Genomic DNA, 26,543 nt, shown 5'->3' with positions numbered 1-26,543 from the left:
CTTCAAAATTTCTCAACAAAATAAATTTGCAATGAGTGAGCAAGAGAGCTTTTGGAAGAACAAGAGTGCTTTCAGCTTTACAAGCAGATTTTTCAATTCTTGGATTTGTTTTGATTTGCAAAACCATGTATTTATAGGCTTTCAAACTTGTTTCCATGTTACAAAAGTTTCCTTTGAGAGTTTCCCAAAATTTTAGAAAGTTTAGAACTCAAACGGCTATATTTTAAAAACAAGAGTATTAAAATTTTTGCCCGTTGAACAGTGTTCAGTTGACTGAAGTTACAAGTTTAGTCGACTGAAATCACAGCTGCAACTTTCTGCCTATTCTGGAAATACTTCAATCAGCTAAACTTATTCTTTAGTCAACTGAAGTCAGTTGTTCAGTCATCTGAAGTCCCTCCCGTGAATAGTGTTCAGCTGATTGACAGCAGTGACCCCGCTTCAGTATTTTAGCCATAACTTTTTATGTATAACTCTAAATTAGGTGTTCTTGGTGTCAAAATAAAGCTAAGAGAAAATCCTAAAACTTTTAATTCATAACTTTTTAAAATAATGAATTTTTGATAGTGAAAAATACACCTGAATACGGCTGTATAAAAACTGACAGCAAACAGAAAAACCCTTTTTGTTGCTTTTTATTCCAAAAATGATTCTAACCCTTTTAAAATAATTTTTGACTTTATAAAATTATTTTACAGATATTTTAAAAGGTATTTAGGTCCAAGAAGTTAACCTAAGAGCTTCAAAATATTGCAAACGATATTTTAAACATTTAAAGTACTTACATGAAAAATTCTAAAACTTTTCTCATTCTAGGTTCTTGAGTCTTCATGTTTTGTTTCTTCAAGCTTCAAGCTTTCATATTCTTTGAGCTTTCTCACTTTGCTTTTCTTTGGCTCTTTGGACTTTAATATTAAACCTTGGCTTTCAACAACTCATTCATGTCTTCATATTCTTCAAGGTTTCATATTTCATCTTTAAATCCATGCTTGGACTCTTTTAAGCTTCATTTGATCCTCTTGAGCACTTTGACCTTGCTTTCATCATATTTGATCCTTGTGGGCACTTTAACCTTGCTTTCTCATATATGAGCCTTGAAACAACATTACTCACACAAATATGTTAAATTCCACTTGTTTGTTAGCATCAAAACAAGATAAGAAGATTTTAAGCCTTGTAAGGCCAACAATAATACAAAAATTGCTTGAGTTGACCTAGAGAAAGCTTTAAAGTGGATGAAGAAGTGGGTAGATCATGGAAGAAGACCATTGTACTTCAACGTGGGTGACTTGGTGCTTGTTAAGCTCAGTCCTGAATAGACCAAGTAACTACAAAGTTAAGATAAGAGACTACTTCACAAATGTAACGGATCAATCCCCATCTTAGCTTTAGGAAGGCCTCTCACTATTGAAAGAGTAAACTTGATGGTGGACGGTAGCAGCAATGGTTGACGATGACTGCCGACTAGCCGCTTCTGTTGAACGACGGTCACCAACCTCACCTACCAATTGCATTTGTTGATTATTGTGATTTTGTATCTACTATAAATAGTTGTGTGTGTGTGCAATGTAATATGGTGTGTAAAAAGGGTGAATAGCTAGTGAGCGTGAGTGATTTTGATTCCTCTGTAATTTAGTTTTTGAAATAAATTGATAGTGTTTATTGTGCAATTGATTCTCACTGAGTTTCAATTACAACCAGTTACTAAGCGTTCCTCTCCACCCATCAATGGTATCAGAGCGTCCAGGTACGCCGAAATCTACCAAATAGAGATGAACAGAGGAAAAATTCAATTTTCTCCTAGATTTGAAGTTGCTCAAAAACCAAAATTAAGCCTACCATTGTGAAATTCGCATCGATACGATTCCAATGGTGAAAACCACGTCTCCAATTGACTTCTGGAAAAGCCGCACGCGCTCACACGCGCGTCCAGCGGTTGTAGCACCTTTCCCACATGCCGCACGCACCGATGAATACTCCAAAAGCCGGCGACACGTGTTCTGCATGCCCCACACTCATCTTCCTCACCTGGTTGGTGAAATTCGGCCCAGCCACGCGATCTAACCTAGTCACCCCGATCCGCGACCCAGCTCAACGACCCGCAACTCAAATCTATCCCCTAAACCTGGCCCATGTCCATGCGTGGACACGCGGCAAGCGCAGAAGCTACCACGTGGCCCTACGGTAAGAATTAACGTCGTTAAACGGCCGTTAAGTTAAACAGGCCAGTTTAAAAACCACCCGAAATTCCAGTAGCCGGTTCAGTAATTTTTGGACCGGTTCTTTGTAATCCAAAACCGGTTCCTAACGTTTTTTGAACTTCTGAACACATTAGTGGCATCAGATTTGCCAAAATCAATCCCCATCTCTCTGTTTTTATATATTAAACTCAATGACGAATGGTGCTACCCAAGCAGTCATTCCAAAATTGACCCTAGAGAATTATGACAACTGGTCTATTTTAATTAGAGTCATTCTAGGTACTCAGGATGTCATGGACATCGTTGAAGACGGGTACAGAGAAAGCCCATTAAAAGAAGCCGAAGTAGCTATGTCCGATGCTCAAAGAACGACCTTGTGAGCCGATCGGAAGAAGGATTGGAAGGCGAGGTCCATAATCCACCAAGGCCTTGATGAGGCCACATTTGAAATCATCGCCTTTGCCAATACATCCAAAGAAGTTTGGGACTCTCTCCAGCGAATACACAAAGGTGAACAAAAAGTAAAGAAGATTTGTTTTCAAACATTGCAAGGTGATTTCGAATCTCTAAAAATGAAATCTACTGAATCTATTACTGACTACTATACACGATTTATGGTAGTATCAAATTAATTGAGAAGCAATGGAGAGACTCTCAATAACAAGAAAATTTGTGAGAAAATTTTGCGATCTCTAGATCCAAAATATGATTATATAGTTGTGACCCTAGAAGAAACAAAAGATTTGGAAACCATGTCTGGAAGAACTTGTGGGCTCACTCCAAGCCCATAAGTAGAAAGTCAATAGAAGGAGAGATGATAAAGCACTGGATCAAGCTCTCCAAACAAAGTTGTCCCTCACTATAGATAGATATGACAAAAGCGAGACATCACAGCAAGGAAAAGGACGAGGCCGAGGATCTCGTGAAAGAAATTCTAGAAATTTTGAATCCAGAGAAGGTGGCAAAGGCGGAAAAGGTCCCACTAGAGGAGGACGCAATCAATAAAACTATGTCCCATGAGGCAGAGGACAAGGAAGAAGAGGAGGATACAATAACCGCTCAAACGTAGACAAGAGAAACGTTCAATGCTACAACTGCCAGAAGTACGGACACTATAGTAATGAGTGTTGGGGGCGACAACAAGAAAAGGTTAGCAAGGAGGCTAACCTTGCTGAAACAGAACATGCAGATGGAAAGTCGTTGATGCTAATGGCACACAATTCAACTCCCCAAAACCAAAGTGTTTGGTACCTTGATTCTAGAGCCAGCAACCATATGACTGGCAGAAAGAACCTATTCTTTGAACTTGATGAAAAGGTTCAGGGGGAGATCTCTTTTGGCAATAATTCTAAAATCCTAGTCTGAAGCAGAGGAAATGTTTTGATCAAAAAGAAGTCTAGAGATCATGCTTAAATCTCCAACATCTATTACGTGCCAAATATGACGAATAACATCTTCAGTCTCGAACAACTTGTCGAGAAAGGCTACCGAGTGAGCCTTAGTCATAAACAGATGATGATAACAGATGCTAGAAGAAAGCTTGTTATTCGAGTGCAAATGGCAAAGAATCGAATGTTTTCGCTCACCATCCAACATGATACACCAAGATGTTTGAGCGCTATCATCAAAGACAAAGATTGGCTATGACATTTAAGGTATGGACATCTGAATTTTGAAAGTTAGAAACAATTGGGAAGCAAGAAGATGGTGAAAGGCTTACCCAATATCCACCATCCAAATGTAATATGTGAAAGTTGTATTCTGAGCAAGCAACATAGAAATAGCTTTGGAAAACAAGCTGACTGGAGATCAACCATGTCGCTCCAGCTAGTACACACAGACGTGTGTGGTCCACTAAGACCATTTTCAAATGGACAAAATCGATACTTCCTCACCTTCATCGACAACTACAGCAGGAAGACCTGGGTCTACTTCCTAAAAAAAAAGTCAGAGGTGTTCGACAAGTTCAAAGAGTTCAAAGCTCTTGTGGAGAAACAGAGTGTCTACCGCATCAAGTCACTTCGGTTAGACCAAGGAAGGGAGTACAAAGATGAAACTTTCCTAGAATTCCTTAGGCAACAAGGGATTCAAACATAGTTCACACCAACCTTCACTCCCCAGTTGAACGGTGTAGCTAAAAGGAAGAACCGCACGATCCTTAACATGACTAGAAGCATGTTAAAGGATAAGAATGTGCCCAAGAGTTTTGGGGCAAAAGCAGTGTTATGTGCAGTCTATCTACTCAATCAGTGTCCTGCGAAGAGTCATAATACAAAGACACCACATGAAGCCTGGAGTACGCACAAGCCCAGTGTGAGTTATCTTAGGGTGTTTGGCTCCATAGCCTACACCAAGATCCCAGAAGTAAGAAGGACAAAGTTAGATTGTTGACTCTACGAGTCCAATCCTATTTTGATAATGACAAATCACTTGATATTTGATCTGTGCGTTGAGTTTATGAACAGGACTTACACTAAGCATGCACGGAAAGATAACGAGTCATGGAAGCCATAAAGTAAAGCTGATACATTTTAGAAAGCACCATAGAACTCAAAGAGTACGAGAATCAAGATGCAAGCGGCAAAGTTCAAGAATATTTTGGGAATGGGTATTTAGAACTCATGTATTTATATTTTTGTTTGATCTAATTTGAGGCTCAATATAACTTAGAATGATTTTAGGATTCATGCATTCATGTACATCATTAGGGAACTTACATGGGCTTAGAAAAGTTTTTATAATCATGAAAAAGTTGTTTTATAAAAGACCCAAGCAAAGAATCAAAGCATAATTTTAAACTCGAAATGAATAAGTGTGAAAAGGGGACTTCAGTAGCCTGAACTCAACCTCAGGTGCTTGAAGAATTTCTTTGGTTACCTAAAGAATAAGTTCGATAGTTTGAAGAATTAAATGGGAAACACAGAACCTGGCAGAGGTACCTCGGTCGCCTGACCCTGGAACCTCAGGTGCCTGAAGTTGTCACTTCAGGAGCTTGAACCCCACTTCAGTTGCCTGAACCTGCGGGAAGCTTAAAAAATCATATTTTTATTAAAAGGACTCACAAGCTATTTTATTCATCAAACGGTTGAGATCAATCCTAAGGGTGATATACTATATATTCTGAATATCTAAACCCTAGAACATAAGAGAGACACACAAGAAAGAGAAAAAGCACACCTTGTTGTAAGAAGATTGAAAATTTGCTTCTAGTGCTATACGATTGCCTACTCTTCAATCTCTAATCTTCAAGTTTAAGCAAATCAACTCAGATTCTCAAAGGGAATTTGTTTACACAACTGTACTTCAATCTAGTATTGAGGTTTGATCTTTCAAGTTATTATTTTTAAGAATATTTCATCTCATCTTATCAAGTGTTCTTGACTATCATTAGAGAAGTTTTGATCTTGAGTATGCAAATTCATATAAAAATTGAGTTTTGAAAAGGCCATTACTTGAGAAAACTGATTTAACTTGGTTGATTGATTTTTAATTCAAGTGTGTGTTTTCTAAAGGATCTATATTTTAGTTATATTACTGTTTGATTAAATATCCTTGGCACTTACAACTATACATTCAATTGAGGGATATTTTCTGAAAATTAATATACTCAGTTTGTGATTGACTACATGAAATAAAACTTTGTGATTTTGATTGAGTTTGTATTCAAGACAAAGTTTTTGTTAACAAGTTCACATCAAACATACTTGTGCATTTTTGCAAAGTGAACCAAGAACCCTAGTTTACTCCAAAACATTTTGAATATATCTTTACTTGGGAGTTTTGGTTAAATAGGGATTTGTGTGTTGAAGCATATCATACATAAAACGATTGTATCGTTTTTCATACTTTCATGCGCTTCAAGTTATATCATACGTTAATGTGCTAGGAAATTGAATTGTACTCACAAGCTTTTGTTAGAAGCATTGTTTTTGAGTGTTGTTTTCCATATTCTATTGTATACACGGTTCGGTGTGTGAACCGGTGTGTGAGGAGAGAGCTGTATCTCTTGTAAGCAGCAAAGTAGGAAGAAGTTGTGCCTCTTGTAAGTAGTGGATTGTAAGGGAAGCTCCACCCCACTTTAAGGAGCAAGGTTTTAGTGAATCCTTGAGTGGTTGCTCAAGGCGAGGACGTAGGCCAAGTCGGCTGAACCTCATAAAACTGTGTTTGTCTTCTCTCTTCCCTTCACGTTTTATTTTCAGCATTGCATTTAAATTGTGTATATTGCATGCATAGATAGGATAGTCTTACACTTAAGTAATTGAGTAACAAGAATTTATTGATAAATATAAAAGAAGGGTTTAAGCGGTAAATAAGTGCCTTAGAATTTTTTAAATACCCAATTCAACCCCCCCCTCTTGGGATTACACCTGATTCAACATAGATGATAAAGGAGAGAAGTGTATCCTTGTTGCGGTAATAGCACCATGAGATATCGAATCTACAATCCCATCAACAAAAAGTCATTCACAATTGGGATGTCATTTTTGAAGAAAATGATTCCTAGAAATGGGACCAGGCTGAATGCTCCAAAGATGCGGAATTGACACTTGAAGGAGAAGAACCTACAAAGACAAGAGAAGTGGCTATCGAGTCACAAGTTCCCGAGCTACAGACACCTCCACATGGTTGACCACATAGAAATGAAGTTCCATCACCAATAGAGCGTGAAATCTCAGACATGAGACCTAGAGGAGCTCGAAATCTAACTGACCTGTATGAAACTACAGAACCAATAGAAGAATATGTTACTTTATACTGTCTTTTTTTGACCAGCGACCCGGTTAGCTTTGAGGAAGCTAACAAAGAAGACAAACGGAGAAAAGCGATGGATGAGGAGATTCAATCCATCGAGAAGAACAAGACTTGGGAGTTGACAAATATCCCAAAAGGGCTGTAAAACTATTGGTGTAAAATGGGTCTACAAGACTGAGAAGAACGCTCAAGGAGAAGTCTAGAGATACAAAGCAAGACATGTCACCAAGGGTTACAGGAAGAAAGAAGTGGAATTGATATCTTGCAGAACACATGATCAGATTTTTGATGTTTTCACAAAGCCACTCATGCATGATATTTTTGCGAGACTAAAGACAATGCTTGGAATGACAAAGTTAGGAGAGTAAAGTTTAAATGGGGATGTTGAAAGAGTAAACTTGATGGTGGACGGTGGCAGCAATGGTTGACGGCAGCTGCCGACCAGCCGCTTCTGTTGAACGACGGTCACCAACCTCACCTATCAGCTGCATTTGTTGATTATTGTGGTTTTGTATCTACTATAAATAGTTGTGTGTGTGTGCAATGTAATATGATGTGTAGAGAGGGTGAATAGCCAGTGAGTGATTTTGATTCCTCTGTAATTCAAATTTTGAAATAAATTAATAGTATTTATTGTGCAATTGATTCTCACTGAGTTTCAGTTACAACCAGTGACTTAGTGTTCCTCTCCACCCATCACTCACAAGGTTGGTCTTCCAACTTTGATGGAAGTGCATCCCATGTTCCATGTAGTTACCTAAAGCCATTTAATGTTGACACTGCAGGCAAAATTCAGTCAACAAAGCATCATTAAAGACAACACAACTTGAAAAAAAAAAAAAAAACAATAAGTTGAAGTCATCTTTGAAGATAGAGAGTTCACATCATCAAGGAAAGGGATATTTTTCTTGAGGGATTTAAATGCATCTCCCCCTAATGAAGGAGAGATTGTAAAGGCATCTCCGCCTAGTGAAGGGCTGAGGCATCTCCGCTTAGTGAAGGAATTAGATATCTCTGCCTGTTGAAGGAGTGGTTAGTGGAATCCTGAAGTGGTTTCCTTGAGGTAAGGACGTAGGCAAGTATAGCCGAACCTTTTAAAATCTCTATTTTATTTTCTCTTCCTTGAACTCTTTAATTTCATCACATTTGCATTCATACATTTATATTGTGATTATTGATAGCCTTTGCATATTAGAACACTTGTTTAAATTGTGGCAAAATTATTCAAGTGTTAGCTTAAATTTTTTATTACCCAATTCAACCCCCTTCTTAGGCCTACACCTTAACTTACAATTTACACATGTATAGTAAACATCCTTAGCTTACTTGCTTTTTCTTAATAGAAACACATCACTTATGGAATTATTACTTAATGAATTACGTTACTATGATATTTGTTGCTACTTGTCATTTATTTTCATGAATTATTTACTACTACTTACATTTCATTCAACTGTTATGAATGTGTCTTGTTGGTAAATGGTTGTAATATTTAGATTGACTAGCTAAAAGGTGCTTTAACTAATACCCTTCATAAAGTGTGAAATACTTGACCCATGGTAGTAGATGATAAAAATAAATGCATCATTGGATTAAATTGAAGTTTGTGTGAATTAAGATAAAATTTATATAATTTAATTTTAAAAAATAATTCATGTTCTTAAAATTGCAAATGCATCTCATATTGTATCAATAAGGTGGACGTAGACTCGGGGACTACACTTGTGTTTAGCTAAGATACCATTGGAATGCAATTATTGGGACATCAAAGATTGCTAGTGAATTAAATTGAAAGGCTTAATTAGATCTGTGCGTGTGCATTTCAATATATATTTGTGCTTGGGGCAATGTCGCAGCTAGTGAGGTGTAGGGACCCGTAGGAATTATAATAATTAAATAATAAGAGAGGGAGAAAAAGGAAATTCAAAAGGAGGTCACAGCAGGTCCTCATTGATGAACACAAACTCGTCGACGAACGCGAAGAGTTCGTCAACGAAGTGGCTTATTGGGATTGTCGATGGGGACATGTGTTTCATCGACGAGAAGATACTAAGAGGCTTTTTTTCAGTTCTGAATCCCGTTGATGAGGAATAAATGATTGTCGACGAACTTCTTTCGTGGCCTCATCGATGAAGTGACGTGGCTCATCGACGAGTGCAAGTGTATAAATAGCTTAAACTCGATTTTCAGCGCAGAATTTTCCCTCTCTCTCTCTCTCTCTCTCTCTCTCTCCTATTCATCACTTCTCCATTCTCTTTAAGATTTTGGGTCGGTTTCTTGCCGGTTTGGCGATCCAAGGCCACCACGACGCTCCTAGGAAAGTTCTCTTTAAGTCTACTGGAGTGGAATGTTAATGGGGCTAACTTGGACTCCATCCCAAATTCAAGGTAAGACTTTTTATTTAATATTTGACTTTCCTACAATTGTAGAAAATGTAGTAGTCGAAGAAATACTGAAGTTTTGTTCAGAAAGATGTTGCTTTCAGAGTATTGAACGGGGAACCCTACGGGTGTAAGACTAGACATTATAGAGGTTTTTCAGAAATCAAGTAAGAGGATAAACTAAGACAGGATTTTATGAAAATGAATTTATTATTTTACAACATTTAATTTTAGATAAATATGTATGTTGTAGAATTATGTTGGAAATAATGTTGTTGATTAAAAATATAATTAATACCTCTTTTGTGTGGCATGAGTAAAATTTACCATGGAAAATTTATGATGATGGAATATTATTTTTACAAAATAAGTATGTTTTTACTGCTTCCAGGAAAATGTTAAAATGATTCAAGGATTTTTCAAATTGAGTTTTTATATGATATGTTGACATACGGGCCGAGGTTTTTATATGGCATGTCGGCGTATGGGCCGAAATTTTTATATGATATGTCAGTGTACGGGTCGAGGTTTTTGTATGATATGTCGGCGTATGGGTCGAGGATTTTATATGAAATACCGGTGTAAGGGCCGAAGGTTTTGTGATATGTTGGCCGAAGGTTTTGTGATATGTTATGCAAAATTATATGAAGATATTAACTTAAGAGTTATTATTATGAAATAGTCATATATCATTATTTTGGAAATATGTTATTTGTTATCAGAACTTGGTTGGCTTGATTTAGAATTTAACGAAGCACGGTACCATAGCTATATGATTACGATCATGTTTATGTTAGTGTTACCGCTTGCCGTACGGGGTAGTGGGAGATCGGAAGTCGATATGGTTTATTGTAGTGTAGGAGTCCCTCTGGTGTCCCAACCAAGAGGGGCAGACCCATCATACTTACAGACTTTTGTTTGATCTAGCGTGGTCGGCCAGCCATTGCTTGGTTCCGCCTTTGGGCCGCACAACCCAGTTATGTGGGGGTAAGACATGACACCAGCCGGCTATCCATCCAGGGCGTTTTCTATGTACAGTTATATGAGATAATTTATATGTATGGAAATCTAGTATTGTTAGCTTTGGTGTATTCCCAAGAGGGGGGGTGAATTGAAATTTTAAAATTTATTCCTAGGTTTAGCTAATATAACAGCAGTATATTCGCAACCTAGGGTCTGTCTATACAGCTCCAAATGCATAGATAAATATAATGTGTGAAAATTAAAATCATGCGTAACATTCACCAACTATAACATACATGTGCAGAAATGTAAATTGTAGAAAGATAAACAGTGCACACAAAATATGTTATTAGGGTTCGACCAAATGTGCCAATGTCCCTGCCTCTAGATCACAAGCCTGAGGATTCCATTAAATGCTCACTTCACAGGTGGAGCAACACCGATTACAAATAGGAATTCAAGGGGCTGACCTCAATCAACACGCCTTAACAGGATGACACACGTAACTTTCCTAACCGGGTCTAAGCCAATCTGGGACTATTCAATAGGGCTAGTTTCCCTCTTCAGGCCCGTGCTTGGAATACAACAAATTTGTAATACAATTTTTACGTACACGGAAATATGCTTCTCACACTAAGCATACATGTACTATAATATGTGGAAGTAATAATCAATCCATAGCAAACATGTAAGAACTGTAAGCTCAGTCGTGTATATGTGCAATCTACACTCAATGTAGTGATTATATTCAGTCAAACACGAGTATTCAAGCAAGCTAATCTTTGAAAGTAAAGTATATGAAATCTCAATATAAGATTAGTGTTTCAAAGATGCTAGCAATATTATTCAAACGAACTCAAAAATATTTTCTCAAATTGTATCAAGCACAATAGTTGTTTGAAAACAAGTTTTGAAAAATATTTTGCACACAAAAATAATTACTTAAGGAATCTTGCAATGATAATGCAAAGATCCTCAAGCTAAAGAGTTTTCCCAGCACAAGATTTATCAAGTTAAATCTATGGTAAGAACCCTAGCCAAACTCTCAACACACTACAAAAAAACTGGCTTTTAGTGATGAAATTATTAGTGACGAATTCAATTTCGTCACTAAAGTGGGGTATTAGTGACGAATTTTAGAACTGTCACTATTACGGAACTATTAGTGATGAAATTGAATCCGTCACTAAAAGCCGAAAAAAATAGCAGCAAATAGTTTTTCACACAGAAATTATCCCAGGAAAATATTTGCCACAATTTGTACAGTATTAGTGACGAATAAGATCTGTCATTAAAAGATTCTTTTTACTGACAAATAAGTAACCGTCACTACTATTATTTTAGAAATAAATAAAATTTTTTGTTCAGAGTATTAGTGACAAATATACAGGTTCATCACTATTAGCCGGTTATTAGTGACGGATCTGGGAACCGTAACTAATACTTCATGTATTGAAAAAATAAATAAGAATTTTTTGTTTCAGAGTATTGGTGACGACTTTAAATATTCGTCACTATTGCCCAGTATTAGTGACAGATTTGAGAACTGTCATTAATACTTTAGAGTATTAGTGACGAAGTTTTTTATTCGTCACTATTGCATCAGTTTTAGTGACGAATTATGGAACCGTCACTAATACTTCCCGTATTTAAAAATAATCTCAATATTTTTGTGTCAGAATATTAGTGACGACATTATATGTTCGTCACAATTGCCCCAATATTAGTGACGGATTTGAGAACAATCACTAATGCTTCCTATATTAGTGACAGATTTGAGGACCGTCACTAATACTTCTTATATTTAAAAAAAGAAAAGATTTTTTGTTATAAAGTATTAGTGATGAATTTATTAATTCGTCACTATTGCCCTTCTAGTAGTGATGGTTGTTGATTCGTCACTACTAGTCTTTTTATTAACTTTGCCCTAATCTTCCTTCCTTTCCCTCCTTCCCTTTCCTTTCCTGCTCAACTGCCTCTGCGCTCTCCCAAGACCGCTCCTTTCCCTACTCCCTTCTTTCCCCTCCTTTCCTTCCTCCTCCGACTGCCTTCAATAGATACCGCAGCCGCCGCCGCCGCTGCTGCTACCCACCACTCTCCATCGCCGTTGCTGAGGCACTGGGTCTGTCCTGGTCACCTTCGCCCCGCTGAACAACCGTTGGAAGCCTGCTGCCGCTACCTGCCACTCACCATCTCTTCGTCGCCCCCGCTGAGGCTCCGAGTCTGTCTCCATCGCCTTCGCCCCGCTGAAAACTGCCAGAAGCCTTCCAGCCTTCAAGCAGGTATTTTATTTTGAAGAATTTGATGTCATTTTTGTATATGCTTGAATTTCAGTTGGAGCTTAAGCACATTGGAAAAATTGTCAAGTTTTGTATTTTATTCTATTCTTTTATACTAAATATTAGGTAAGAATATATGTGATTATTTTATGTATATTTGGAGTATGAAATTGAGACCCTAGATTTAGATTTGTGTGAATTTGAATAAAATATAAAAGAAAAATTATAATAATTTTCTTATAAATTTTAAATTAATAGCTTAAAATCTATACTCCTGAACACTATTGTTTGATACACAAGAAGGAGAAATAAGAGAATTGATTGACTTGTATTGATTTTTTCTCCTTTTATGTTTCATGCTTGCTGGAGAAGCATCACTGGTAATGTTCATTAAATTTTGTTATTACCATTTCAGCATGTCACTCCCATTACTAATTTAATTTAATTGTGTATTGAATAGTTCACATGAATGGAGATGGTGGCACTAACATTAATCTTGCTTCATTGCAACACAAAACTAATTCTCATTAAAAATGAAATAAAATCAAAATCTGAATACAAAAATTTCAAACTCAAAATATTTCACTCATAAGTTTAGAATATATATATATATATATATATATATATATACTTTTTTTAAAAACTAAACATGAAAATATGAATTCTTAATATTTTCCTTCCCTTTTCTCACTACTTTCTTAGTTTATATGTATAAATAATAAATATATAATGGTCTAACAGTCAATATCATCCACTTTCATTTTCTGTATAATCACTATAGTATGTTAAAATTTCGACCGACAGAGTTTGGGGTGAATAAAAGATATGGAGGCATGTAGGACATGGTCGTGTTATAGTGTTAGAAAAAATTAAGGACAACAATGGAAAAAATAATTTGTTCGTGAAAAAATTAGCTTTTAGTTATTCAATTTTTAATTTTGTAACTTCTAAAAAACTAAAAGTTGATTTTTATAAACTAAAAAAACTATACCAAAATTAGACCTCCCTTTATCTTTTAAAAAGGACAAGACAAAAGAGGGGCATCAAACTCACCCTAAACAACTTAAATGTTTATCTTGTTATTTATGAATTAATATATTATAATTATATATATATATATATATTTATTAAAATGAAGCGCTCACATGAACAAGTAAGTAATAATTTTACTTGGTTTAGTAAATGAGTTTTAAAATTAAATTTATGTTGAACTTTTTTAATAAGTAGGTGTGAATATGAAGAAGTAATTTTATTGTTAAGTATGACCCTCTGAAAAAAATTTTGTTTTGAACTTAAATTGTAGGATTTCCTCTTTACTGGCCAATGCCTCTGCGAAGGGAGCCTCGGGTAGCCTCAAAGAGGCAAAGGGTTCAGGACCCGCCAAGGGGAGAGTCTTCTTCCAAGGGTCGAGCTGTACTGAGTAAGCACGAAAGGATTTTGGATGAGATGGGAGCACCAAGGGTGACTCTTGAGGATGTGCACTTGCCCCTGGCACGTTTTGCTACGCCACCCAGTAGAGAACAATCGTCGACTGTTAGCCCAGGGCTTACAGAGGACATGCCTGCTCATCCGGTGCTGTTTCGTACGATTAGGCCGACCATGTCGTATTATTACGATAATACACCTCCGGTGGACATTCCTGACCATTTGCTGCCTCAGGCCCTTAGGCCACGCCCATACAGGGAACCACCACCCTCTCCTTTTACCCCTAAAATGCGTTGTCATTTGGAGGAAATGGCATGAAACCGAGATGCCACTAGAGCAGTAGCCTCATCTTGTTGCTCATGCGGTTCCGATTCTAATTCGGACTCTGATTAGGATAGACTAGATGCTTATGATATTTTTATGTGCTTTCTCTTTTGCTTATGTATGTGCTCATGCACCCCTGTGCTTTTATTTTATTTCTTTTTTCTGTTATTTGTTTTTTATTGCATTGTGTTTTACCTTACTTTTGAATGGCTGTAGACGTGTTTCGATGTGTCTATCTACATTGTATTGCCCCTAAAATTAATGAAAATACATGGAGCATTTGATTTCTACCTGTATTTTGGGAGATATTGGAACTGTATTGCTTCTGCTATTAGGACTTGATTTATCTTTTCTGTCATTTCATAAATGCATACACATTGAGGTTAGATGCTCAAATCCTAGTTTGAAAAATTAGCTTCTTTATAGAACCATGTCCTTTGAAAACATAAACAATCATCTCGATCGTCTAACAAAAAAATCACACTTTTCTTCATCTTCACTTGTCACCCCTTAAATTAGATTGATAATTATTGACAGTTAGTTATTGATTATTATCTTACAAGTCTCAGCATCTTAAATTGCTCATTTTTTCTTAAACTGGAGTTACTTTTACTTATTTCTAGAATCTGGCTTTTTTTATTTCTACCTTTTATTGCATCTCCATTCACCACTTGGTCATATCATATCCACAAGTTGCATGCATGAAATTTGTCTATGTGCATGTACACATGTTTGCATACAATGAAACTTCAGGCATTCATTTGCCCCATTTAGTGATCTGGATTTTATGGGTTTGCCTACTAAGGATGGTTAGATAAATTTTATTGGACTTCTATGGATGCTTTTGAATTTCCTAACCTCTGATTTATATCATTAGAGATGTTATTTGAACTTTAAAGGTTTATTTTTTGTAAGTGTGAACATTCTTGGATTTGGTTAAATTAGGAATGTGTATATTTCGCCATTGTATATCTATTTAGGCTTATAATTGAAAATAAAAAAGACTTGGCTAAGAACAACAATTCTAAGTGTACAGTGAAAGGTCAAGAACTAAATGGAATATGAAGTAAAATGTCAAATTAATTACTAACATTTCATGTATTCATTGAAGCTTAGACCCATCCAAGAACGGTTACTATATATTCATACCTAATCGTACATGTAAGACAAATCAATTGTTATATTTCAATTGATTATTAGACATACTATGTTGACTAATAATCACTTAAACATGTTAATTATTTGTTTCACTTACGATTAATAATGTTTGTATTTCAACCATTCTTGGATTGTCTAATGTGGACAGTTTAGGAAGTTGTATTTACATTGTTGTCATCGTTCTGTCAATTGTCATTATATATTTCGAGCGCGTCTCTACTTGTGTTCTCTAGGTGCATAGTGGGGTGTTGTGACAATTTGTTAGTGATGGAAAACTAGCAACATGTTCACTTCCCCTATCTCGTGTACTTGGAGAGACATGGGGAGATGCTGCTGAAATTTATAACGACTATGACGAAGGAATTTGAGTGATTAATCACAACGTAAATGCAACATTCCTGAATGGGATAGGATTCATACCCTTTAGAGTATGATGATTGATTATAGGATTCACGATGTATGCGTTATAAACATTATGAGAACCAAAATAATAACACCATTTACTTGAACATATTATAGGGTAATTAATGAACATGGATAAGAGTTGGATGAACGCACGAGGTAGGTTTTTGTCAGAATACGTGAAAGGGGTACATGACTCCATCCTGCTTTTGGATGTTGTCATTTCTAATTGTTTGATATGGTTGCATAATGCGTACATGTTTTTTTTTTTTTATTATTATTATAGTTGTATATCTTGTTCAGTTGGGTAATTTTCATATGATAGCTATTCATCTTGTATGGATGATAGCTTTACCTATTGGATATTCTGAATTTAATGGATACATGTATTACTGTCGTGAATTGTTTATTGCTACATGATTGCATGCTAGTCTAGAATGCCTCCTACATGGCGGATGCAGTTGATGTGTATTACATGCTAGTTGTGGATATAGGTTCTCGTGTGCCTTGAACTTCTTATAAATGACTTATTTGAACCTATGAGGTATAGGTTTTATGGGAAAATGTCCAATTTACAAACAGCATGTTGCCAAAATTTCGTTAAAATTTTTCCCAAAAAAAAGAAAACCATGTACACCGATAATTATGATATGCTTCAATGTTAAAATATTTTTGAAATGATGAGTGAAAGTTAGGAATCATAAGAAATGAAGCAATATAGGCTTAGTTCATTTAAAGAAGCATTCATTTATATGTTTTTGGTCCGGTAAGCCTAAAGCATTCATTGTTGAGCCGAAATCATTGAAAATATTATAAACACTTAACTAAGGATTTGAAAATTTGAAAAAGGCATAAGTTGAATATATACATAACTCAGAGGGAGCATCATTTTCATAATTATTTAAATTAAATGCTCTTATCATCTTATAACGTTCATGTCCAAATGCTTAGATGAATAACAATACTACACTGAACTCAATACTATCCACTGTTCTCTGCTATTTATATTCTAAATTTAATGGATATATATATTACTGTCGTGAATTGTTGATTGCTACATGATTGCATGCTAGTCTAGAATGCCTCCTGCATGACAGATGCAGTTGATGTGTATTGCATGCTGGTAGTGGATATAGGTTCTCGTGTGCCTTGAACTTCTTATAAATGATCTATTTGAACCTATCAAGTTCAGGTTTTATGAGAAAATGTCCAATTTATAGACAGCATGCTACCGAATTTTTGTTAAAATTTTTTAAAAAAAAATCATGAACACCGATAATTATGATAAAATGAATGTTAAAGTACTAACGATTGGATTGACATCTCCATTAGTCCTAATTAAAATATTGTGCAGATAAGGCCAAATTCTAAGTTAGATTCGTCTAACAAGTGGATAGGTAAATGTAAATATTGTCCACGTGGCCACATTCACCTTCCCTCCATCTATGCTTCAAATTTCTAGTTTTGAAAATCTGTAGGAATGCCAAGATGTGACACAAATTAGGGTTTCATCTAGACATATGGGTTGCAATGTCACCGTAGAAAAGAACGAAAAAAAGTGGAAAAAAATGGTCCATGCATGAGATCACCGATGAAAGCGCCTAAGGCATATTTTATTTTCCATGATTTTCTCAACAACCTAACAAATGACCAATTTCGTGTCCATTTGACTGGCATATTTTACTTAGTTCTAAAATTTTCTCATTAAGACTTGAAAAGATATACACTTTCTCATGCCAGTTCATGACCTTTTTCTCCATGAATCTTCCCATTTCCCTCCTCTGCAAACCCCACAATCACTGTTTAGAGTTTTATTTCAAGTAGAGCAATAATGCTTGTTTACGAAACAGTAAAGCATGCTAATGGACAAGTGTACCCGGCTGGATTTATTCGCTGCATCCCCTTCCCCACGCAATGCTAATACCTCATTGAGTCATTGTGCAAATCCCTCATAAACTAATCTTATGCTGCATTCCAAAGCATGCATTTTAGATCTTAAATTTAGATTTAAATAGACTTTAATAAATTTCAATATAATTTTATGCTCTTCGTGTTTGTAGACACTTTGGACTTGAATTTACATTGAATTTAAATAAAACGTAATATCAAATTGTATTAAAATTTGTACAAATCCATTCAAAATGTTCAAAATCTATGCTCTTGAACGCAACGTTACATTTTTCATTATTGATATTACTACCATACAAATTATGTAATATGCAAAATTATGAAATTTTTGCGAATTTGTTATATCATATAATTATTTTTCCTGATTATACTAAGAGCCAGCTCTCCTCCATTTGTATACTAAGTTTTTTTTAATGACTCTTAATTTGTAGGATTCACGGGTGTCATATAACATCAGTACGAGGCCATGCATGCATGCACTACAATCGTCAGATGCAACTTTTGACTATTTCTTTATAATTTTTATTGTTATTTGAACAAATGGAGTTTTTGTATTTTAATTTGAATTTTTACTAGTATTTGTATTTGAATTTTGAATATTTTTAAATAATTTTTATTATCTGAACATATGTTATTTCTTTATTTTAATTGAATTTGTATTTAAATTCGCAATTTTGAATGATTTACGAATTTTGTAGTAATTATGGTTTCAGTTTATGTATTCGAAAATGTAATTACAGATTTTTATATAAGAATTGATGATTAAAAAAATTAGTAATAAAAGTTTTTTTATTTTTCTAATTATTAGTGAAGGATTCAAATTCGTCACTAATACCCTACTATTAGTGACGAATTTGATTCCTTCACTAATACTACAATACTAGTGAGGAATATCTAATTTGTCACTAATAGTAGGGTATTAGTGACGAATCTCTAATTCATCACTAATATTAGGGTATTAGTGACGAATATGAATCCTTCACTAATGCAAGCGTATTAGTGACGAATCTATAATTCGTCACTAATACCAAACTATTAGTGACGAATTTCAATCATTCACAAATACCTTACTTTTAGTGACGGATTTATAATTCGTCACTAATACCCTACTAGTAGGGACGAATTTCTAATTCGTTACTAATATCCTACTATTAGTGACGAATTTGAATTGAGCCATTCTAGACTATATAGTGACGATATTAGGGTTTTGGTGATGGTTGTAATTCGTCACTAATACTCCATTATTAGTGACGAAATTTTGAATTTGTCACTAAAAGTTAGTAGTAACGACACATATAGCAACTATTTTAAAACCGTCACTAATACTCATAAATTCATCACTAGTACTATAAGTGACAAATTTATGAGTATTAGTGACGGATTTGATCCGTCACTAATACCTTGATTTTTTGTAGTGACAAAAATCAAACAATACAAGTATCAATGAAAGTATAGGGCTATTAGGATAAAGCACTAATAATCTAAACACGCTCTCTAGGTTTGGATGTTCAAAGAAAACAAAGTGGAGGAGTATGAGGATTTTGGGCCAAAAAAATATTTTTTAAGGATTTTTCTTAATCATGAATCCTAATCAATCCTTAATCTTTGCAAATGATGGGCTATATATAGAAGTTGGGAAAATTATAGCCGTTAGGACATGTAGGGTATTATTAATATTGTTTTAAACCATTTTAATCCAATTAACTCTATTTTATTATTTTAATCACGGTAAAAATAATAGGACAACCCAAGAGCACCGGTCGATCGAAGGAAGTTAGGTTGACCGAGTTGCTTAAAGTTTGATCAATCGGGTATAAATTGAACTACAAGTTCGGTCGACCGGACATGGAGGTTTTAGGGCGATTTTCCTTTTTAGTGCGGTTCGGTCAACCGAGAGGATTCGAACTACATAGTTTGGTCAACGAGACAGTTGAATTCCACATGTGGGAACTCAGTCGACTAGGGCGTTGGTTTATAATTTCTCGATTGACCGGGTAGTCAAAGTGTTGACTTATAGGGAGTTTGGTCGATCGAGAGGAATATTCTGGCCATGGCTCGGTCGACCAAGTTGTGGTCAAACTGTTGACCTAGTCTCGGTTCGATCGACCAGGTGGTTTTTGTACTTTCAAGTATGGTTGACCGAACATGCATATTTAGTGCATTTCGATCATATTTAATCATGCAATCACCCTATCCATTTAGCCATATATATATATATGTATGTATGTGTGAGTGTCCTAGGGTCATTTATAGGTATATTTCATTTGAGCTTACCTATTATCCATGCAAGTGATGCGTATGATTATGACAAACCAGACCCTATTTACTAGTATAGACCCATAATGAATAAAGCATTTAAATAAAAAATTAATAAGGTCTTGAGGCTTCAAGCTTTCACGTGTTATCAATGTATCTACTAATATGAACCTGCACATGAACTAGATAACCATTAAATACTTGAGTATTTGTCATTATCAAGATCAGGATATGACCAATAAGGTCAACAAATATGTTATACCATGATATGATAAAATATATTTTCCCCAGATATGATACGGGTATATTTGCTAAGTATGATTTTTATACTGTTATATGCATATCACGGAATTACTCATGTTGCCACACACTGATATTAGTTTATTTCCCTTACTAAGAGGTGTCTCACCCCAAACTATATAAACATTTCAGGAGCCCCAGATAAAAGAGTGGATAAAGCTCCATAGCATTAGAGTTCAACTATTTTACCCTATCTGAAGGGTAAGTCTTGTTGCTAGAGTCTGACAGATTTTTAGGTGGTGACCCTAGGCCACTTTTGGATGTTTTGGGATATGCGTATGTCTATGACAGTTGTAAAAAGACTCTGTTATTGTGTTGGTTGGACAATTTGATGTGTATATGTTATAACGTTTCCTGTTGCTTAGGTATTGGTATTGTATTTCAGGTATACCCTTGGTTCCCTTGGATCTAGGTGGATTATGATTTATCAGGTTGATTATGATTTGCCAAGACTATTATGTGGATACTATTATTATGGAAAAAAAATGGTAAGGTATGCAGGTTGTTATATGAGGTACCAATATATATTTGCATTCTATAGTAAGTAAATTGATTTGTGTAAATGCAGGACCACGTACGTGCAGATCAATATTGTGTTTGTGTTTTTGTTTAAGGTGTAGATCGATCTTCTTGCATACCCATAAAACGTATAAGCCAAAAATATTACTAAAAGTGCAGGGAGTGTGTGTGTGTGTGTGTGTGTGTGTGTGTGTGTGTATCCAAGTTGTAAGGTTCTTTGTGAACCGAATCGGTAAAGGCTCTTTGTGAGCGGTAGGCATTTGTTCCCAAGTTTGTAAGACTTGTTCTACTAGGAAAGCAGCGATTATAGTGGTTTGTGGAATCCTTAGCTTGGTGCTAAGGTGTGGAGGTAGGCTGGGTGCCAAACCACGTTAAATCCCGGTGTCAAGCTTCTCTCTCCCTACTCTTTATTGTTCTTGTGCATTATTTAAATTCCATACATTGTGATATAATTGCTTGAATCTTGCCAAGTATTTTGTTTTTTAAAGAGAATTTTTAAATACGCAAAAAGAGCCATTCACCCCCCCCCTCTTACTCTACATTGAATATCCGCTGCGGGGCACACGTATATACTCCACGAGCTACGACATCTAACAAGTGGTATCAGAGTGAAGTACTTGTATTTTCAGAGTAAAATCCAAAGCGTAAAAGATCAAATGGAGTATTTGGTGAGCACCTCTTCAAATGGACGATCCATTTATCAACCACCAATGTTCAACGGTTCAAACCACCACGCGTGGAAAAAAAAAATGATCGTCTTCATTCAAGCATATGACTTGAATTTGTGGGAGATCATCTCCAAAGGAAACTTCTCAATCACAAAGAAAAATGAGGATATTCCAAAGATTTTATTGGAACAATCACCAAGCGAAAAAAGGTTAGTTGAACTAAATTTCAAAGAAAAGCATATTATTCTTTGTAGTTTAAATGACGATGTACATAGTCTTATTTTCGAATGTCAAACCGCAAAAGAAATGAACAATTTAAGTTTAAATTTTTAAAAATATTTTTAAAGAAAAATTATTTAAGTGTTAGCTTAAATTTTTTATCACCCAATTCCACCCCATTCTTGGGCCTACACCTTAACTTACAATTTACATATGTATAGTAAACATTTTTAGCTTACTTGCTTTTCTTGTTAGACACACATCACTAATGGAATTATTACGTAATGAATTACCTTTTGTTACTCCTTTGAGTTTCATTCTTATTCATTTTTTGGAGTGTATTAGTGTGCCATTTTTTATTGTACTTATCAGCTTAATTTAGGAGCATTCATTATACACCAATTTATATCGATTCAACATTGTACATTGATGGTTCGAGAGTGAATCGTGTCAAATGAAAGGGATATTTCGCTCGAGGGACTTAAATGCATCTCCGCCTAATGAAGGAGAGATTGTAAAGATATCTTCGCCTAGTGAAGGACGGAGGCATTTTCGCATAGTGAAGGAATTAGGCATCTCCACCTATTGAAGGAGTGATTAGTGGAATCCTCAAGTGGTTTCCTTGAGGCAAGGACGTAGGCAAGCATAGCCGAACCTTTCAAAATCTCTGTTTTATTTTCTCTTCCTTGAACTCTTTAATTTTAGCACATTTGCATTCGTACATATTTACTCTGATTATTGATAGTCTTTGCATACTTAGAACACTTGTTTAAATTGTGGCAAAATTATTTAAGTGTTAGCTTAAATTTTTTATCACCCAAATCACCTCCCTTTTTGGGCATACACCTTAACTTACAATTTACACATGTATACTATAGTAAACATTCTTAGCTTACTTGCTTTTCTTGTTAGACACACATCACGTATGGAATAATTACTTAATGAATTACGTTACTATGATATTTGTTGCTACTTGTCATTCATTTTCATGAATTATTTACTACTACTTACATTTCATTCTAACTGTTATGAAAGTGTCTCGTTGGTAAATGGTTGTAATATTTTGATTGAGTAGTTAAAAGGTGCTCTAACTAGTACCCTTCATAAAGTGTGAAATACTTGACCCATGATAGTAGACGATAAAAATAAAGGTATCATTTGATTAAATTGAATCAAGATAAAATTTATATAATTTAATTTAAAAAAATAATTCATGTTCTTACAAATGCAAATGCATCCCGAATTGTATCAATAAGGCGGACGTAGACCCGGGGACTACACTTGTGTTTAGCTAAGATACTATTGGAATTCAATAATTGGGACATCAAAGATTGCCAGTGAATTAAATTGAAAGGCTTAATTAGATCTATGGGTGTGCATTTCAATATCTATTTGCGCTTGGGGCAATGTCGCAGCTAGTGAGGTGCCAATATATATTTGCATTTTGCAGTAAGTAAATCGATATGTGTAAATGCAGGAGCACGTATGTGCAGATCAATATCGTGTTTGTGTTTGAGGTGTAGATCGATCTTCTTGCGTCCCATAAAAAATTATATATATATATATATATATATATATATATATGTATATGCTAGGTACTATTAATTTGTCTTTCAGAGGTGGAATCAATTAATTAATTTACCAACGTACAACAAGTCACATATTTTTAAAGAAATGGATGCACAGCAGGTCCAGCTCAATCAATAATTTTTTCATCCATTGGTCCTTAATATGAAAGGACAGCGTTTAATCATCCCCTCATTTCTTATGCTAATCCCACAAGTGGGGGTTTATAAAAAATCGAAAATCAGACCGAAACCGAACTAAAAGCATAAGCAATTTGGTTTTTCGGTTTTTGATTTCGGTTTCAATTTTCAAAAGTTAAAAAGTTCAGTTTCGATTTTATATTGAAACTGAACCGAAAAAAAAAAACCAAAAAACCATATATGGCTAGAATAAATATATAGCAACAAGTAGTGGGTTGATGGTTTCCCCATGCAAATTATATATGCATGATTCTTTTCATTTATGCTCGAAGTAGAGACCTGAGACCCTTAACTCACTCAACTAATTTGCCAAAATAAGAGGTACTGTACTTTTACTTTTTTACTACAGCCAAAAAATTGAAACAACAAAAAGGGAGTTTTGGGGGGGGGGGGGGGGGGGGTGAGGATCGAGATAGAATTTGCATAGTCCCTTAAGTAAAAACACTCGTAATTAACCATGCACATTACAACAGCTAATTGATCCTAAATCTCGCCTTCCCCATACAAAAGTACGTATGTACGTACGTACGTAGCTTTTGACACCCACAAGAGAGAGAGAGAGATGACCTAAGTAGTCGCTAGTAGTTAATATTGTACGTAGGGATCATAAAACGTTGCAATATTATCTTCAGCTTGAGACCAGACGCACTCCGGTAGCGGCACTGAGGTGTTCAGCGATGAGCAGGAAGTAGCATTTGCATTCAGATCATCATCATGATTACAAGGACTAAAAATATGAAGAGACTCATAATGATCGGACGTCGGAGGGATTAATGCCGCCGCAGCAGAAGGCGGAGCGACAGGGTCGATGGCGTCGTGCTGGAGGAGTCCTCCGATCATGGCCTGGTGGAGCCATATCTGAGCCTTGAGAAACTTGACGTAGTGAATGGCCTCGTCGAGCATGGAGACGGTGTCCATCTTGGCCCCTCCCGGCACCAGGCTCTGCAGTATCTTGAAGCGGTCGCTTATGCGGTGCCTCCTCTCTCTCGCCGCCACGCTCTGCGGGTCCGTCGACAGCTTCACACTCCCGCCACCACCGCCGCTCATGCCCCCGACGCAGCCTCCGCCTCCGCCTCCTTTGCTTGATCTTTTCCTCCCCGTCTTCACCGTCTTTGTGATCTCCTCCCCGCTGCAACTAGGGACGTTGCTACCAGCAAGGTGTTCCATTACCATATATATTGGCGTGGGCGAATTAAGAAATAGCAAGTGAATCAGTTTGACACCCTTACACGCACACACACACACAATAACATATTTATAGCTCGGCCAAGGGAGCAGTCAGCAGTGGGTAATAGCTACAGTATTTGCTTCGCACAAAAAGGTGTGTATGTGTGTGTGTGTGTGTATATATATATATATATATATATATATGTATGTATATAAGTGTACTTAGGCGAGAGAGAGAGAGAGAGAGAGAGAGAGAGAGAGAGAGACATGGGAGTCATCAACCGATATGATATTTGGGGCAGGATACGGATCGATGTCTGCCCTACGGCCTACTGAGTTGATGAAGCTAACATATATACGCAAGCTAGCTAGCTAGCAGGCCTTTTGCTTTCCCCTCCTTCGCTTCACTTTGGTTGGTAAACGAGATACGTGACCCACTACCACCAGGGCCCCCACCCAAAGAGAGACTCAGTTGGATTATTTGTCTCAGGATGTGTAAGAAAAAATTGTGGGGGGAGAGACCCATTTGGATTATTTGTCTTAAGATGGGTTTTTTTTTTTTGCGGGGTGGGTGGGGGTCCGTGAGGTCTCTGAAATCGAAGAACTGGGGAAGGATGAATGCTAAATCCAAGGAAAAAATCGTCGTTGGGTACGAACAATAATAATGGCCCCTAGGATGCACACTGTTTGCTGAAAGAAAATAACTGTTGATGTTCCCTCGGTTTGTTCTCTTTCAAGTGAGAGAGAGAGTGAGAGGGTGGGGGCTGATCAGGCTCTTCTTTTAAAGAGGGGTATTTTTAAAGCTACCAAAGCTAGCTCTACCCTGTTTGAATCCTTTGAAACTTTCTGCCTAGATTCAACCAAGATCTGCTAATAACAAACCCCACACCCCACCATTATATATCATCGAAGGAAACACCTACATGTGCTTTTTCTTTATTTTTATTCATTTAAAAAACGCATTTTAAACCTTTATTTTCAGTTATTACTATTATCATTGCTTTTTCTTTTCTTTTTTTCTTGTTCTGTCCTAATGTGTGCTGTGTTCCAACGGAATCTGTAGTTTTCAACACAAGGATACCTAGCAAATAACAAGCTACGAGTCCGCATATTCTTCCATGACTGCTGCAGAGAATGAGGACGTCCTACGTAGGCCTCCATTTCTATACTTCACTATTGTCCCATTCTGTCTCCCAATCTGTGTAACTTTGTTAAGCAAAAAGGGTGGCTATGTTGTGATCCGTCATCTTAAGTTTTTATCCAAGGCCCAATGCATTCACCTCCGTTTCTAATGAAAAGATATGAATTAAAATAGATACATCACGGACTTAATAATAAATATGATCATAACAATAATCAAGAAATTATCAATGCTTAAATACCAATAAACATCATTAAAGCAACTAAATTGGTAGATAAAAGGAGCCATAACGTGTTGTACAGTAAAGGGAATTGATGATAATTTGGTACCCTAATGAAGGCAATTGCATCTTCAAACATTCTCCCACTTAGAAGAGGGGTTGCCTCCGTAATGATGAATAACACAACCCTTCATCTTAGGTTTGTCCTTGGTAACTAAGTGAAATCTTTGTAGACTCTTTGTAGACTAACTTGCGGACTAAATGCATAAGTGACTTTTCTCACACACAAGATTTAAGTCTTTCTGAGTAAAGATAAATTGCTAATGAAACTCTACACACACACACACACACACACACACATAGATATATATATATATATATATATACACACACATACATACATACACACACGATTCTTTGAAATCCTCAAAAGCAAGAGAGTATGATTGCCTAGGATTGGGAAAACCGAAATAAAAAATTAATTACCAAAAATT

At 36.0% G+C, this 26,543-nt stretch overlaps 1 protein-coding gene across 1 annotated transcript; it reads right to left on the bottom strand.

Moving 5' to 3' along the window:
- Positions 1 to 23,846: 23,846 nt before the first annotated feature.
- LOC131168303 (transcription factor PIF3) lies at positions 23,847 to 24,742 on the bottom strand. The gene has a single exon (XM_058127629.1). It carries the CDS (start codon positions 24,692 to 24,694, stop codon positions 24,107 to 24,109), a length of 588 nt encoding a protein of 195 aa, XP_057983612.1. The 5' UTR covers positions 24,695 to 24,742; the 3' UTR covers positions 23,847 to 24,106.
- Positions 24,743 to 26,543: the final 1,801 nt, after the last annotated feature.

This window comes from Malania oleifera, chromosome 11 (genome assembly GCF_029873635.1).
Source record: "Malania oleifera isolate guangnan ecotype guangnan chromosome 11, ASM2987363v1, whole genome shotgun sequence".
In the NCBI taxonomy this organism is placed as follows: Eukaryota; Viridiplantae; Streptophyta; class Magnoliopsida; order Santalales; family Ximeniaceae; genus Malania; species Malania oleifera.
Note: the sequence above shows the minus strand (reverse complement) of the source record. Positions and strands in the feature narration are given on the sequence as shown.

Coding starts and splice junctions, on each gene's coding strand:
- LOC131168303 (XM_058127629.1), bottom strand. CDS start 24,694: ATGGTAATGGAACACCTTGCTGGTAGCAACGTCCCTAGTTGCAGCGGG.